Genomic DNA, 18042 nt, shown 5'->3' on the forward strand with positions numbered 1-18042 from the left:
TTCTCCAATATGAGGTTGTGCACAGCATTGACGATCTCCGGAACAACAACCTCTCTCGGTCGTCCAGGACGTTCCTCATCATTGGTGCTGAAGTGGCCCGTTTTAAATTTGACAACAGAGTTCTTAACTGTAGAATATGAAGGCCATTGATCCCCCAATGTCTGCGACATTTCACCATGAATATCCTTCGCAGACTTTCCTTGCAGAAACAAGAATTTTATCCTTTGCGGTGAATATCGCCTTAGACTCCGACATTTTGTTTTCCCGCGTGCCTAGATCACTGTTGCCATAAGCTTCAAACACAACATTTTGAAAACATATATTAGACACATAAGGCTTTCATGTGAGGTAACATTCGTTACCATAGAAACAAGAAAAGAATACAAAGCCAAAGACTTAGCAGCTCCTCGTATACTAGAACAAGTACTAAGGGTACACTATGTAGTCATGTCTTGGTCCCCTTTATAATAGGACAAGTACAAAGGGCGCACTGTGTAGCCATGTCTGGGTCCACTAAAAATTTGGACAAGTACAAGGGGGACCTGTGTAGTCATGTCTGGGTCCCCTATATATTAGGTTGAGTAGTAAGGGTATAAAGTGTAGTCATCTCTCGGTTTCCTATATATTAGTGTAGCCATGTCTTGGTCTCTTTATATTAGGACAGGTACTAAGTTCTAAGGGTGCAAAATGTAGCCAAGTCTGGCTCTCGTGTTTTAGGACAAGTACTTAGGGTGCGCTATGCAGTCATGTCTGGGTCCCCTATATATTGGGACAAGTGCTAAGAGTGCACTGTGTAGTCATGCCTGGGTCCCCTATATATTAGGACAAGTACTAAGGGTGCACTGTGTAGCCATGTCTGGGTCCCCTAAATATTGGGCAATTACTAAGAGGACCTATGTAGTCATGTCTGGGTTCCCTATATATTAGGCTGAGTAGTAAGGGTGCACTGTATAGTCATGTCTGGGTCCTTATATATTAGGACAAGTATGAACAGTGCACTGTGTAGTCATGTCTGGGTCCCCTTTATATTAGGACAAGTACTAAGGTTGCACTGTTTAGACATGTGGTCTCCTATATACTAGGACAAGTAGTAAGGGTGCACTGTGTAGTCATGTCTGGGTTTCCTATATATTAGGACAAGTACTGTATATTCTGGCGTATAAGGCGACGGGGCGTATAAGACGACCCCCCAACTGTCACCTTATACGCCGGGAATACAGCGGAGCGAGAAAAAAAAATCATTACTCATCTCCCCCGGCGTTCTGCGGCGCTGCTGCAGGATGTCGCTCCCTCCTGGTCCCCGGCAGAGCATTGCTTTCTGGACGCGGGGCTTGAAATCCCCGCCTCCAGAAAGCTAATACTGTGATTAGCTAACACACGCCGTCAGCCAATCACAGCCATTCAATGACATCATTGAATGGCTGTGATTGGCTAAAACACATGTGCCTTCAGCCAATCACAGCCATTCAATGACATCATTGAATGGCTGTGATTGACTAACACTCGTGCGCCTTCAGCCAATCACGGCCATTCAATGATTGGCTGACGGCGTGTGTTAGCCAATCACAGTATCAGCTTTCTGGAGGCGGGGATTTCAAGCCCCGCATTCAGAAAGCAATGTTCTGCCGGGGACCAGGAGGGAGCGACAGCCTGCAGCAGCGCCGCAGACCGCCGGGGGAGGTGAGTAATGATTTTTTTTTTTTGACACTTTCTTTTTTTAGTATTACCGGCGTATAAGATGACACCCGACTTCAGAGCAGATGTTTGGGGGTTCAAAAGTCGTCTTATACGCCGGTATATACAGTACTAAGGGTGCACTGTGTAGTCATGTCTTGGTCCCCTTTAGATTAGGACAAGTACTAAGGGTGCACTGTGTAGCCAAGTCTAGTTATCATGTATATTAAGGGTGCACTGTGTAGTCATGTCTTGGTCCCCTTTATAATAGGACAAGTACAAAGGGTGCACTGTATAGCCATGTCTTGGTCCCCTATATATTAGGACAAGTACTAAGAGTGCACTGTGTAGCCATGGCTGGGTCCCCTAAATATTGGGCAAGTTCTAAGGGGACCTGTGTAGTCATGTCTGGATCCCCTATATATTAGGTTGAGTAGTAAGGGTGCACTGTGTAGTCATGTCTGGGTCCCTATATATTAGGACAAGTACTAAGGGTGTACTGTGTTGTCATGTCTGGGTCCCTTTATATTAGGACAAGTACTAAAGGTGGCACTCTATAGACATGTCTGGGTCTCCTATATATTAACTTTAGTACTAAGGGTACACTTTGTAGCCAAGTCTGGGTTCCCTATATATTAGGACAAGTACTAAGGTTGCACTATGCAGTCATGTCTGGGTCCCCTATATATTAGGACACGTAATAAGTGTGCACTGTGTAGCCAAGTCTGGGTCTCATATGTAATAGGACAAGTACTAAGGGTGCACTATACAGTCATGTTTGGGTCCCCTAAATACTAGGACAAACACTAAGCGTGCACTGTGTGGTTATGTCTTGGTCTCCTATATATTAGGACAAGTTCTAAGGGTGCACTGTGTAGCCATGTCTGGGTCCCCTATATATTAGAACAAGTGCTAAGGGTGCACTGTGTAGCCATGTCTTGGTCCCCTAAATAATAGCACAAGTACTCAGGGGGACTGTGTAGTCATGTCTGGGTCCCCTATATATTAGGACAAGTAGTAAGGGGGCACTGTGTAGTCATGTCTGGGTCTCCTATATATTAGAACAAGTGCTAAGGGTGCACTGTGTAGGTATGTCTGGGTCCCCTAAATATTAGGAAAATAATTAAGGGTGCCTGTGTAGACATGTCTGGTCTCCTATATACTAGGACCATTTCTAAGGGTGCCCTGTGTAGCCATGTCTGGTTCCCCAATCTATTAGGACAAGTACTAAGGGTGCGCTGCGTAGCCATGTCCGGGTCCCCTATATATTAGGACAAGTACTAAAGGTGCACTGTGTAGTTATGTCTGGGTTCCTATTTATTAAGACAAGTACTAAGGTGGCAATCTGTAGACATGTCTGGGTCTCCTGTATATTAGGATAAGTACTATGGGTGCATTTTATAGCCATATCTGGGTCCCCTATATATTAGGACAAGTACTAAGGGTGCACTGTGTACCCATGTCTGGGCCCCTATATATTATGGCAAGTACTAAGGGTGCACTGTGTAGTGATGTCTGTTCCCCTATATATTAGGACAAGTACTAAGGGTGCACGGTGTAGGGATGTCTGGGTTACATATATGTTAGGACAATTACTAAGGGTGCACTGGGTAGCCAAGTCTGGGTCCTCTCGATCTTAGGGCTTGTACTAAGAATGCATTGTCCAGTCATGTCTGGGTCTCCTATATATTTGGACAAGTACTAAGGGTGCACTGTGTAGCCATGTCTGGTTCCCCTATATATTAGGACAAGTACTAAGGGAGCACTGTGTAAACATGTCTGGTTTCTTATGTACTAGGATAAATACTAAGGGTGCATTGTGTAGTCATGTCTGTTTCCCTTATATGTTAGGACAAGTACCAAGAGTGCACTGTGTGGCCATGTCTGGGTCCTCTATTTATTGGGACAAGTTCTAAGGGTGCACTGTTTGTTTAGTCATGTCTGGGTCGCCTACATAGTAGGACAAATAATAAGTATGCACAGTGTAGTCATTTCTGGTCTCCTATATTTTAGGACAAGTACTAAGGGTCCCCTTTATATTAGGAGAAGACCTAAGGGTGCACTGTGTAGCCATGTCTGGGTTTCCTATATATTAGAACAGGTACTAAGGGTGCACTTATGTAACCATGTCTGAGTCTCCTATATATTAGGACAAGTATTACGGTTGCATTGTGTAGCCATGTCTGAGTCTCTTATATATTAGGACAGGTACTATGGGTGCACTGAGTAGACATGTCTGTTTTCCTATATACTAGGACAAGTATATGGGTATAATAATAGATCATAGACTGAACATGAGTCAACAATGTGATGCAGCAGCCAAAAAGGCAAAAACAATTCTGTGTTGTAATAACACTTTCCAATCCAACTTGTATCCTGGTTTTCCTAGGGGGCTTACTGTTTTTCTGCCATTATACAACGGCGCTATATGCTGGCTAAAGCCAGTAATGCATAAGGGAACACGTTGGATAGGTTCCGACAGCAGACAGGTTGGCAATACACAGTAAGAGAACCCTGACGGATGTCTTCCAACATCGGAGCTGTACTGTCTTAAATCATAATGTCTTCAGAGGTCAGACAGTGGTTTTGAAAGGGTTAAGAGAAGCATAGAGTCTAGATCACGTGAGGTATTTATCTCCTACTCTTCCTTGGTCAGAACTCATTTGGAATACTGTGTCCAGTTCTGGGCACCCCACTTTAAAAAAGACTGAGACAAACTGGAGCAAGTTCAGAGAAGAGTTACCAAGATGGTGAGCGGTCTGCAAATCATGTCCTATGAGGAACGGTTAAAGGATCTGGGAATATTTAGCTTGCAAAAAAGAAGTCTGAGAGGAGACTTAATAGCTGTCTACAAATATCTGAAGGGCTGTCACACTGCAGAGGGATCAGCCCTATTCTCATTTACACAAGGAAAGACTAGAAGAAATGGGATGGAACTGAAAGGGAAGAGACACAGATTAGATATTAGAAAAAACTTTCTGACAGCGAGGGCGATCAATAAGTGGAACAGGTTACCACAGGGGGTGATAGATATTAGTCCAGCCTTTATTTGAACATTGAAGGAGAACCTGTCAGGGATGATTTAGTGAATCCTGCACTGAGCAGGGGGTTGGACCCGATGACCCTGTAGGTCCCTTCCAACTCTACTATTCTATGATACTAAGTACTAAATGTGCACTGTGTAGTCCCTTCTGGGTCCCCTATATATTAGGACAAGTACTAAGGGTGCACTGTGTAGCCATGTCTTGGTCCCCTAAATAATAGCACAAGTACTCAGGGGGACTGTGTAGTCATGTCTGGGTCCCCTATATATTAGGACAAGTAGTAATGGGGCACTGTGTAGTCATGTCTGGGTCTCCTATATATTAGGACAAGTGCTAAGGGTGCACTGAGTAGTCAGGTCTGGGTCTCCCATATATTAGGAGAATAAAGTATCTTGACTTGTTTGGCACTCCCGTAACGAGTATATGGGTGAGAGGCATCATATATATTATATATGTAGCTCTTTCACTTGTAGTTTATAGGGCTTGTGAATTGCTGGCTGGTACTTTGACATCCATCCGCATGCGTTGTCGCCTCCACTCTGGAGTGTTGATTGGGGGAATGTGACGTTCATACTCCCACTAGGTGGGAGTGTTGGAATTATAACTTTGATTTACTACGACATCTTCGTAGGATATACCAATAAAGTGTTTTTTGGGGGAAAATACTATTGGATAGGTCATCAATAGTTGATTGGCTTGGGTCTGTAGCTCGGGATCCCGACCGATCAGCTGATCATGTGCCCTATGACAGCTCCACAAATACACAGAGGTTGGAGCGAAAGTCTTCTATACCGACTTCTGTGTAGTGGCCATTGCTTGTGACTGCTGGCACGGCTAGCATGGATTTCAATGAGAGCTGCGCTTGCAGTTAGAAGTGCCAGCCACTACACAGAGGTCAGCGCAGAGACTTTCACTGCTTCCGCTCAGACCTCTATGTTATTGTGGCACATTCAGTGGGCACACGATCAGCTGATCGTTTAGGGTCCCAATCAATAGATCGCCAATAGTATTTGCCCTGGAAAACCCCTTTGTCATTAAATTTTGGCCTCCTACAGCCATCGCTAGAGTAAGCTTAGGGTGGATACATTGTACTCTGTAAATCTGCAGTTAGCAACCCCTAGTGGTGGCTACAGACTGTAGGTTTCACACTAAATGGCCTTCTCATGATTGGCACTTCCCTGTATGGAAATGATCCCTGTGACCCCGAAGTGCAGCATAAAATCATGGGACAAGTTTACCGTGAATCAGTTTTGGTGTGAATCCACATTAGGGCTCCCAGACACTAGCGTTTGCGGTTTTTGTTAACGCGATTGTCAATGGGACTTTCTAATGTTAAAAACGCAACGCAATGCACCAAAAACGCAAGTGTGTGGGAGCCCTTAGGAGGGTAAAATTCAGCGATCTAAACCACTTCCAACTAGGTCATCGGTGTTAGACTAGCTAGGACCTCACTGCCAGTCGTGGGTTTACTTGTGTAATTGTGTGAGGAGTATACAGAGAATGGTGCGATCAAACATGCAGCGAAGGGGATTGTGTGGATGGAAACAACTTATCACCAAAAGGGGTCAGAGGAGGATGTCAGGAATCATTCTGACCAACAGGCACTGCCCAGTCAGCCGAATACAACGCTGCAGCTCCAACTAACATCCAAATGCACAACTCGCCGTACCCATAACAGGAGATGGACAGTTCCTGTGCCATGGTGTCTAAGAGAAACAGAAATGCGAGACTCCAGTGGGGAAAACTTGCATTGCTGAGCGGAAAACATCTCCTGGTCAGATGGATGCAGATTTCTGTTGCCCCGTGCTGATGGGAGGTCAGAATTTGAATCACTTACCCCTTCCTGTCAGTCTGATCAGAATAGGTCAGTACCTCCATCTAATCTGCAGCAACTACAAACAGCTTCCTGTCCGCAGGGGCCGATATTCCGGCAGAGTGATGGCCTCACCGGGTGAGATCTACGGTACAACGAATTGCTGCAATTCTGAAGGTCTCTAATAAAGTGGCTATTTAATGTAATATTGAGTAATAACCTGTACAGTTGGGGACAGCTGCAGGAATCCCACAAGGAAGGGCTCCCAGCTCGCTCCTTCCTCAGAGGCTCCATCTCTTCTTCCCTCATTAAAAAGCTCTTATTTGACTAGTTTTTGAAAACAATACTCTTGACCCCCCACTAACCCGGCCAATTAGGAGCCTGTCTCCTGCCCATCACTCCGCAGCTTGTGAAAACCACTTGAGTCTTGTTTTCTGGTGTAGACCCCTGAGCTTCATGCCAGGCTCACTCAAACGAGACCGCAGCACCAAATTAGTCAATGACCTTCACATCATTGCTGCTAGAAGACATTATTCTGTCCTAGTCTTACTTGATCAGCGTCTCTGATAATGCGGACCACCCAGTCACTCTCCTGAGACTCCACCAAGACCGAGTTCCTCAAAGCCAAGGCAACCAGGAAGAAAAGGAAGCAAGTGCTGGGCTAGGCACATTCAGCTGATTGCTAGTAGCACTATGATTTACAGGGCTAGTACAGGGCTACAACCTACTAAGGCTCAGGGGTGACATGCATTGGAACCGAGCGCTGCATCAGGAGCGTGCACCTGATGGCTAGTGGCACTATCATTTACAGGGCTACAACCTACTAATGCTCAGAGGTGACATGCATGCGTAGCGAGCGCTGTGCCAGGAGCGTCCACCTGATGGCCAGTGGCACTATTATTTACAGGGCTACAACCTACTAATGGTCAGGGACAACGGACATGACATGCGAATCGAGCGCTGCGCCAGAAGCGTTCACCTGACGGCTAGTGGCACTATCATTTACAGGGCTACAATCCACTAATGCTCGGGGATGGTGGGAGACCATGACATGCGAAGCAAGCACTGCGCCAGGAGCGTCCACCTGATGGCTAGTGATACTATCATTTACAGGGATGGTACAGGGCTACAACCCATTAATGCTCGGGGTGGGGAGGATGACGTGCAGAGAATTGTAGTAAGCAGCAGGTGTTCTTCCTACAAGCATATAAAAACTTGTTCGAGTTGCGTCTGCAGTTCTATGACGTCCAGTCGTTTTATACTTGTGCGACCCTCAGTTTTTCACATCCACAAAACGTTTTTCCCCATTGCATCTTATTGGCTACCCACACTGTCCACAGGCGAGTTTCCTGTGCGAGCTTTGAATATTCCAAGACACGACAAATTTGTACAGAAATGGAACGATTGAAAGCAATGGGGTCTATTTAATTTTGCAAATTGCAGCAATTTGCATTCTTCCGCAATTTGGCAGAAAACACACCCATAAAAAATAAATGGCACTCACAGGCATGTGACTTTCATGCGAGTGTGATTTCTTAATTTTCTTATTTAAAAACTTTGCGCTGTTCACGTACATGAAAATCTCATGTTCAGCGGTGAGATTTTCTTGCAAATCATATTATGATTTTCTATGAAAATGCGATCTTACCAGCGCACATCAGTCCAAGTCTATGTTGCCTCAAATTTCTTGATGGCATTTGGTAATGTATCTTGCCGGATCGCAGGTCTCCTGCTGCTCCTAGTTGAGGTCAGGAGACTCGCGGTCAGGTAAGGACTCGCTTCTCAAGGCCGTACATAAAAAACAGGTACCATAAGAATATGCTCCGCCCCTTAGCCATAAAACTTGAAAATACGGGCCTCCTTTTTTTTTTTTTTTTTTTTGCATCCTATTGACTTGAATGACGAATCTAATCCACCAATTGCACCACAATCGTGTGCAGTGAATTTGCGCATTGACTCCTAGGAGTCTGTGCGCCATCAGAGTCTAGCTATTTGTAAACTCAGACAGCACAGCCACCCAAACTCCGCTCATGCAGTAGCCCCAAGGCGCTGTGTACATGGGACAGATTTGTTGTGGAAAATTCCTATCAACAACCATTTGGTGCGGATTTTGATCTGGAATTCCCCTCATTAGAGGATGTGGAATCCGCACCAATAAGCGGATGTTATAATTAATACGCTTCGGATTTTAAATCTGCACCGCCTGTCAATTTCCACAGAGGTTTTCTACGGTGCTGCTGCTGTAAATGCTGCAGATTTTCTAGGCGGAGCCCCGTCCAGGAAGATCTGTGGCAAACTCGCTCCGTGTGAGCATAGCGCGGCCAGGGTACTGCTGTCCACTGGGGTGTAGGCTAACCATTTTCCTGATAAGACTCCATCCATTCTGGTATGTATATCTCCCCCGCGCTGTATGTTATTAAGAGTCAGGCACTTTGTTTATATACATTTTTTTAATATTTTTGGCATCCTGTGTCGGGAAAAACAAGGGGAAAAAAACAACAAATTAACAAAAATAAAACTATTGTTACATATAGAAAAACTGGATTCGGTCACATTAACCTCTTAACTCCCAGGAGTCTGGGCTAACTCTGCATCATCTTCCAGGAAAGCGCCCATGTTGCTACAGGCAGCACCCCTCAAAGACTGCGGAGGGGGGTGGTGGGAGGGAGGGGGAATTTTATTTCTCCCTTAAAGAAAAAAAAAAGTTTTTACAAGATTTTAAAAAAGGCACAAAAACAGCCCAATAAAATACAGAGGGAGGACTTTGCTTAACCCCTTTGTGGCAATAAGGATGCTACAAGGCCGGCACCTCCGACAGCTAAGGGGTACTTGGATTATATATATATATATATATATATATATAAACACATCAGACAAACGGTAATGGTAGTGAGTTGGCTAGCAGCAAACACAGAATTTGCCCGTTATCGGGGGCTCCCTTCTGACTCCGTAGACACAAACTCCCCCCTTACAACAAGTCCACATTATACATTCATTAGCCTTCTCATCACCCCTCTCCCTTTAGGGTCACAAACTGGAATATCCCCCAGAGAGGGTTAAAGCAGCGGATCCCACTCTTGCCAGTAAAAAGTTTGCAAAGTGTGAACTCCCATTTCCCAGCGGGTTGTGGACCCTCCAGTACGGTGGCACATAGCTAACTAGCACCAGAAATAAGCTGTTGGTGGAGACCGTGCGTTCATTAGATGTCAGGAAGGCTCGTGCCTCAACAGTCTATGGGGGATGCAAATGTTGCACCGTTGTTTCTTATGTATGCGTCTCCCCAAACACATACACCACACATACTATGTTGCAATGTGGCGACTGCCCGCATGTTTCTGGCACCATCTTTACAGACATAAGTTTGCTCTGCGCTGACACACGAGCCTCCGGCTCTCCGGCATCAGGGATGGCACAAGCTCTGAGAAAAATGCGTGTTTTACTTGCAACATTGTATCCTGTAAACCAATGGACCACCCCTTTAAATAGACTTAAAGGGGTCCTCTACCAGATCACGTACTACTTGGCAGGACCTCAGTGTCACCAGGTATAGACATTGTGGTATTATATATTATGTATATATGCGCCATCTGCAGAAAGGTAGGAGGACCCCTTTAATAACCCACAGGGCACATATACAAGATGGTGAAGATGCCTTTAAAAGCCCCAAGAATTAAAGAGATACCTTTTCATTCTGCATCATTCTAGAATTAATAGTTCTGCAACTTTCCAATATACTTTGATTCAATTCCTCACCACTTTTCAAGATCTCTGCTTGCTGTCAATGAATGGGACCTTTGTTTCTATCCCAGTACTTTTCACAATTCTATCCTCTGTAGGTCAGGTTCTTAACGCCCCAGGGCGTACACTCAGGTCCTGGGAATGTGAGGTTTGTATGGAGTGGGAGTTTATCTTGTTCCAGACATGGCGGGTGTCGGCAACAGCCGCGATCCATGTGAACTTCTGACGGCCATTTAAGTGACGTGATCATTTAATGGTACCGTGACAGTGTGGGTTACCACATCTGCACTGAAACATTGTAACAAACTGCTGTATCAAGGCAAGATAGAGATCCGAGCTGCTTGTGCGTTCAGAACTAGACCGGAAAGATACAACGGTAACAAGTCCACATCCTAATCACTGACAGCAAACGGGGGCCTTGAAAATGGTGAGGAAGTGACAAAGTTTATTAGTGACTTGCTGAACTTTTCATTGTACAATAACGGAGCTTTATTGACATAAAATGGGACACCGGCCCTTTAATACTTGTAATCGTGAACTGCTTCGACATAAAGGCACTAATATCAAAATATGGAGCCATTGACAACAGCTGCTGGACACTGAGCACTCTGTCCTAAGTTACCGAGGGGCTTTCTGACGGCACATTGGGTGGCGGACCTTACAATAGCGTCCAGAACCGCCACCTAGAAATATCTGGCGTAGCTCAGGGTTCACGCTCTGCAGCACTTTACCAGAAGACGGCAAGCGTAATTTTGCTGTAAAACGTTCTTAAAACCACCTAAAAAAAAATTGTACAAATTCAAACTGTGAAGAAAAAAAAAAAATAGATCCAATATGGCGATTTATTCATACGTAAAACACGCGCGCGCATATTATACATCTATACACGTGTGCAGCGATACGGGACACACGCAACATTTTACTACTTATGTGGTTTGTATACAACCGTAGGGCCCCTAAACGCACCGACATCATGGACAATGGGGGTCATTCTGTCATTAGCGGAAGTAACAGACATTATAAGACACGTACACAAGGGGGAGGAGTCTGTTAAGGGCCCGGCGCAGGCATAAACCACATGAGGAGAAAAAAAAAAATGTAGAAAGGCCTGAAAAATTCAGGTTATTACACGACTCCACGTCAGGAACGGAGAATTTTTTTTTTTTTTTACTTTTTGACACAAAAATGTAAAAACAAAAAAACCCCCAAAAAACTAAAACCCCCACAACCCTCAACCCCCCCCCCCATATAACTCTAGAAACGTGTAGCAGCGGCAGCCATTTTGCTCAGTAAGATTTGTCTGTGGTGATATATAGGATTTCCACCCGTTTCTCGTAGCCTCGGAGAACAAAACCAGATGGGTTTGCTGTAAGAAAAGATGTTTAACCCTTTAGTTGCAGCTTATGTTTACGGTGAAGGAGGACTGGTTGGTTGGGATCTGGCGGTGGGTTCTGGTTTCTTCCCACCGATCCCCCTTTGGAGAAGTAGACACTGTGACATTTGGGTGATATGATCCCCTCGCATAGGATCAGACTCCTGTCAGACTGTAGGTTGTACCTCTACACATATAAGGCCGATCAATTCTGCCTATATCCATCTTGTTCCGGTCTCGCCATACATAAGATTTTTTTTTTTTTACTGTGGTCACATCCAGAGCTGCATTCAAAGCTCTGCATTGTGCCGATTCATCCTCAGAGCCATCCATCTCTGATCCAAAGCTCCAAATTTCCTCCCTGTGTGGCCATAAAGAGCTGCAGATTAAAATTCTAGATTCCTGCAGTCACCACTAGAGAGTGCTCCCTGCATACTGTTTATACACAGAACGCAGCTCTGGATGTGACTGGAGTACACAATGTAAGATGAGATCAGCGACAGATGAGTAAAATTAGTGAATTTTTTAGGAAGATTGACCCGGTTAGCATAACTCAAGGCTTTCATAGAAGTCTCTTTGGATCCACAACTCTGTAATTCGCCCCACCCATCTAGGACCCTCAGTAGACGTCTTTCCACCACGGAAGCATTCTGTGTCTCGTGTCTCGGCTGCATCCTCATAACATAGCGAGAAGGCAACAGGATTTTACCATCTTGCAGAGATTCGTGGACCTGACAGCTTGGATAATCTGCAGACTGATGAAAACCTTTGACCTCATCTAGAGAGAACTTACTGCCGGCATTCCACCCGCACCGGCGGTGTTTTATGGTCCCTCCTTAAACCTCTTGGTTAGATCTGGATTGTATGGATTCTGAATGATAGATTGAATTCCTGAGTTTATCAGAGGTCGGGGGGCAAGAAGTCGCTCTCAGGTGAGGGGATGCTCCCCAAATTAGATCCAGACTTGAGTTTCTCGGAGTTAGTGTAATTTACAGCTAGTGTTGCAAGTGACGCCTTCAGCGTTATTACACAGGAGTCTCTACTCATCAACCAATATTTCCAGCAGCTTCTCCTCCACCCGGGCAGGTCATGTTTTAAAGATTTCCCACGATGCCGAAGAATGGAAACTAATGAAGTCCCCTGTAACAGTCGAGAATCAGTTGCCGAGACGGAGCAGCTTCTCTGCGGAAATGTCTTTTTAGTAATATCGGATTAATACTGCAGTCTGAGATGGGGAACACGGACAGTCCAGGCTGGCGGCGAGGGGTACACTGTGCAACACCCAAAGAGGTGGTCAGGCAGCACGACCCTTAGCAGCCAGTTGGTCACCGAGAACACAAAAAGGAACAATAACATTGAATGAATCTCTTTAATTTAGGACAACCTTTTGGGGGAAAGACAAATCTATCACCAGGAGAATGGCACAATCCTGCACTTCCTTGCCGGCGCCCACAATGGGACACCGATGGCATTTTGTAGATGCTATATTCTTTAGAGAATCTTAAGTCTGTCTTGGTGATGAATCCCCCAATATATGAGCGATTGGGGGCAGCGGAGCTCTGATATATGGGGTGTAAAGTAAAAGCTGCGGTAATAATAGGAAGAATGAGCTGGCATCTCCTGGTGAAGATGGTGGTGGTGGTAGTGCTGGTGGATCTGGGTTGCTGGGTTTGATGAACAGTTGCTGGCTGATAGAAACCTTCCCAGGAAAAGAAATAAAGTGTCACACGATAATATGTGCAAAATTAGAATTTCACACCCGAATAGCTGCGGAGGAGGAGGATGAATCTTGTAGTCTGCAAGCTTTGAAGCATCTTGGATAGACTCTGCTGGAATCCAATGGAATCTGTAGTGATTGGCGAGAACTGAGTTTGTCTTCGGATAGAAATCTCCTTACATGATAAGTTCTGTAACAGTTCAACTTCATCGCCTCCTGACCTCGAGATCCCCGCCGCCGCCGCCAACACCGTCACCACGGGTCCAGGCAAACTCTTATTGCATTGCTGTAGTGAAAGTCTGGTGATTAAACCAGAGGGGAATGACCGCGGAGAGGTCAATTCCACCCTTAACAAAAGGGGGATCTTTTTTTGGTCCTAGTGTTAGGAATGGGGTTGCAATGCAGCCCCTAGAAACCACAAGAAGCCCTGGTGGAACGGTGCATACAGTGCAGTTTGTGACAGGCAGTGCAAGGCTGGATGTGCGGGTCTCTACCCCTGGCCGCAGCTAGCGGGTGGAGAGGAGGAAGAAGAAGAAGAACTGTTGACTAACACTGGCGTCCGTTGTATCTGAGCTGCAGGAGGAGACCTCAGTCTCTGTGGTGTCAGGAGGACTCTTCCAAGGCATTGACAACTTGTTCCAGGATATCAGGGCAGTGATCTGCAATCTGCTGGAGGATGGCGTTGGCGAATTCCTGCAATTCTGCGCTCTCTTGCTCGCATTTTTCCAGCTCTTCGCTCAACTGAAAGACAGAAACAAGCAGATTGTGAGCAAAGAAGAACACCACCAAACAAAGTGAGCGTCAATACGATGTTGTCCACAAGACTCTGGAAGTGCCTGCAATTCATGGTGGGTACAAATTAATAGCTCCAGTGTCTTGGGGGGCAAATACTATGTTCACTTCTTTCCAGATCTTTAAAGTGAATGGCTACCCTTGAACATCATAAAAATATTGGTTGAAAAAAGAAATCAGCGCAAAATCTCTTAGTAAGGCTCTGTGTTTCCAAATCCCCTGCATAGACATAGCTATATGACAAAATTCTGTCTGCCCGCAGCCACCACTAGGGGGAGCTCACTCGCAGTTATACAGTTTCCATTGCACTCTAATAATAATAATAACATTCTGCAGTGAGCTCCCTCTAGTAGTGGGTGCAGGTAGGCAAAATTTCTACATCTGACCATGTCTGTGCAGGGGATTTGGGGGTTCTGTGTATACTTTTATGTGTTTCATGATGGTACTACTACCCCCCACCCTCCCCCTTCCATATACACACACACGCACATACTCTCTCACCTCTTCAGCAGTCATCTTCTGTAGCCTCTGCTCCCAAACTGCCCGGTTATCATCCAGGTAGTAGGAGTCGGGCGGTTGAAGCGCTTGCAGGATCTGGGGGTCTCTGTCCTGGCACAGAGCAGTCAGATGCCCGATATATAGTTTGAGTTTGCTGCGATTCTGGTCAAGGTCTAAGAGGGGCTGAATCATCTGCAAGAGAAGTCATAGCGGTTAACTGCAGACAGAGAAGACGAGAAATATCCAACAATGTCAACTACAGGTACCGCCACCGGTCACCCAAGAGGAACCTTCAGGGATGTCCACGCGGGGGATATTTGCCACAGATTTTCTGTGTGGACGCTCAGTGCGGAAAATCTGCAGTATTTTCAGCAGCAAAGTGGATGAGAGGTTAATAATCCCGTCCACACACTGCAGAAAACTGATCTGCAGAGCAAAGATCCTCAGCATGTCAATTACAGCACCATATTTGGGGTACGGATTCCACCTCTTCAAAAAAGGAAGCGGTTGCCGCACCAAATGGCGCTGATTTTGTGCTACGGACATTCCGCGGCAAATATACCTCGTGTCAATATCCATCAGTTATACTAGAGAAGCAAAGGAAAAAAGAGGGGTCAGATGGAAACAGCACAGGAAGCGTAAGCACAAAATGGTGTGTGTGTGTGTGGGGGGGGGAGGTGAACATCAAAAGGGACCATCAACGTGCTGCTACATTGTAACAAACTATCAGGACTGGAATGAGGGAGTTTTACTGGCAATTATTCAGACTGGATACATTTATAACAAACGCTCAGCTGTGAAAAGTAACAAGTCTACAGAAGATTTTAGCTTCGGTACATAGTAAAAGTATTCCCATTTTCTGACAGCAAGCAGAAATCTTGAAAACTGTGAGAAACTGACAGTTTTAAAAAGTTGCAGCACTTTTCCCTGCTCAGCAATGAACCTTTACTGACACAAGACTGGAGTGGCCCTCTAAGAAGGTGGATATTACTGTATATAGCGCCGGGAATCTTGCAGTCCTTTATAAGGCAGCGACACGTGGCATCAGGCGCGGCGCAGCTTAACAGATACCGTATCTTAAAGTCACGTTCACAGACAAGAGCGCAGGCGTGCGAGGGGCTGTCAACACCGGATAAGGGGAGTTTAGCAGCTCCGACAGAAAGCAGCGGCGATACGGAGCAAATCCAGGGGTCTCGGAGGGCTTCTCGGGAAACAGATAACTGCCAGATAAGACACGGCGCACACAGAGCCTCACGTCACACATCCATAGGGCTCCATTCACATGACGAAGGCCAAAAGAGTCGGGCGGGATACATCATACCGGTTACAGCAGACTACGCTTTCCTATATAGGGAATAACACAAAAAATAGTATATATATTTTTTCAATAGGAGTCAATGACGGACGCAAGTTGATATAGCAGCACACGTAGGCGCCTTTCCAAAATTCACCTTGCTGCAAAGCAGCGTGCACAGAGGCTGCGGATCCAAGGAAAGCCCACCTTTTTCAGGCAGATGGCAGAGGACGAATTCTGCGCCAAATCTTGCAAAAAAAACGGACAAGAAGGAAAAAGTGCAATGCAAAAAAATGAAGTTTCATCAGTAAACGTAAACAATAGACTGAATTTTTCATGGTCTTCAAGATCTCCACTTGCGCGGCTTCTCTGAACAATCTTCTGTGAGCTCAACACAGCAGCAGCACAACTCTCTCCTCCGTTCTGATACTTTGTTGCAATGTATCAGTTTAACCGAAGAGGATTGTCTAGAATGGATACAACTGCGAGACAGACACGAGTTCTGCAGGTTGTAAACAGCAAGCACAGATCTTGAGGGTAAAAAAGTGGATAATTGATCTACAGAGCGGATTAAAAAGTTTCAGAACTTGTCATTATCCGGTGATGAACCGTCGTTATACAAAAGTTCACAGGGTCTGACGTGGGGCTGCGGAGCACGAAGCAGTCAGAAGAATATGGAAGGGACACGATTCCTTACACATATGTGATATATAACAAATCAATCTGCCCCCATGTACAACACTTGAGGACCCGGACGTATAGATGTGGCCCTCAATGCAGTCATCCACCACGACTCTTATGTACGGTGAATGTGAGCGACTTAAAGGGGTTGTCTCGCGAAAGCAAGTGGGGTTAAGCACTTCTGTATGGCCATATTAATGCACTTTGTAATATACATCGTGCATTAAATGTGAGCCATACAGAAGTTATTCACTTACCTTCCCTGGCTCCACCCCTTCTACGCGTCATCGTGTAGCTCCGCCCCGTCACGCGTGCCGATTCCATCCTCCTGATTGGCTTGAATCGGCACACGTGACGGGGCGGAGCTATGCGATGACGCGTAGAAGGGGGAGGAGCCAGAACGCCGCTCGTGCCAGACCGAGCCGAAGGCAGAAGACCCTTCTGCGCAAGCGCGTCTAATCGGGCGATTAGACGCTGAAGTTAGACGGAGCCATGGAGACGGGGATGCCAGTGCAGGGAAGGTAAGTGAATAACTTCTGTATGGCTCATATTTAATGCACGATGTATATTACAAAGTGCATTAATATGGCCATACAGAAGTGCTTAACCCCACTTGCTTTCGTGAGACAACCCCTTTAATGATTTAGCAGAAACAGGCGGCACAAGTGAACGCACAAACTCCGACGTCGTCCTCGTCCGCTTGTGTGAATTGTAAAGACCCCCCAGACGGTGTGGATTAATTGAATTTATTGTTCCCGTTTTCCTGCCTGAAATACCTGATGAGGCCGACTCAAGGAGAGGCAACTACTGTCTATTGCCCTCGGTTATCAGTGCTATAGTAGTGTCCTTCTGTAGGATAGGTGTCATGAAGAGCTGGGGAACGACTGTGACCATACAGACAATTTTTGGCTTTGATCTGCGGGTGTTAAATATCAACCACGTAAACATAGTGTGAGTATATGAATACAAGGGAGTGTGACAAAGCAACATACCCTACCCTATTATGACCATACACTAAATGGCTCCTTTATTAGAGCCCCCGACCCTCTCACGATTGGCTCTTCCCTATATGGAAATGATCCCCGACGTGCAGCATAAAATCGCACGCCAAGTTTTTTCGAGGAACAGATGGGAGTTCAGAATATGGCGCAAGCAACCTGAATCGACGACCCCTTCCTGTCAGGCGGGTGGAGGCGCAATAATGGTGCGGGGAAGTGTTTCGTGGTGCAAAGGTATCCTCGGACACCAGCGGATGGGTTCAAAGCGTTACTAGGTGGGGGGCTGCAAGTCTGGCACTTTATGGTCTGGAAGCCCTGATAATCTGACATGCAAAAAATGATCCAAATTAACAGGATATGCCACCTGATAATCCAGCACCTTCAGCAACCCTGTCAATATAATGCAACCTGCTGGGTGACA

The 18042-nt window shown here is 45.8% G+C and overlaps 1 protein-coding gene across 11 annotated transcripts in view; it reads right to left on the bottom strand.

Moving 5' to 3' along the window:
* Positions 1-12994: 12994 nt before the first annotated feature.
* ERC1 (ELKS/RAB6-interacting/CAST family member 1) overlaps positions 12995-18042 on the bottom strand; it is a 96183-nt gene continuing 91135 nt past the window's right edge. For 8 of the 11 annotated variants that reach the window (XM_066590951.1, XM_066590950.1, XM_066590949.1 and 5 more), the window contains 2 exons: positions 14652-14840; positions 12995-14099 (listed from right to left, as the gene is read on the bottom strand). In XM_066590951.1, the coding sequence (XP_066447048.1) occupies positions 13962-14099; positions 14652-14840 (327 nt within the window). In that variant the 3' untranslated portion in view covers positions 12995-13961. Of the gene's footprint in view, positions 14100-14651; positions 14841-18042 lie in introns of those variants that run through there. The other 3 variants (XM_066590956.1, XM_066590954.1, XM_066590952.1) reach the window with 1 other exon arrangement.

This window comes from Eleutherodactylus coqui, chromosome 2, assembly GCF_035609145.1.
Source record: "Eleutherodactylus coqui strain aEleCoq1 chromosome 2, aEleCoq1.hap1, whole genome shotgun sequence".
NCBI classification, from domain to species: Eukaryota; Metazoa; Chordata; class Amphibia; order Anura; family Eleutherodactylidae; genus Eleutherodactylus; species Eleutherodactylus coqui.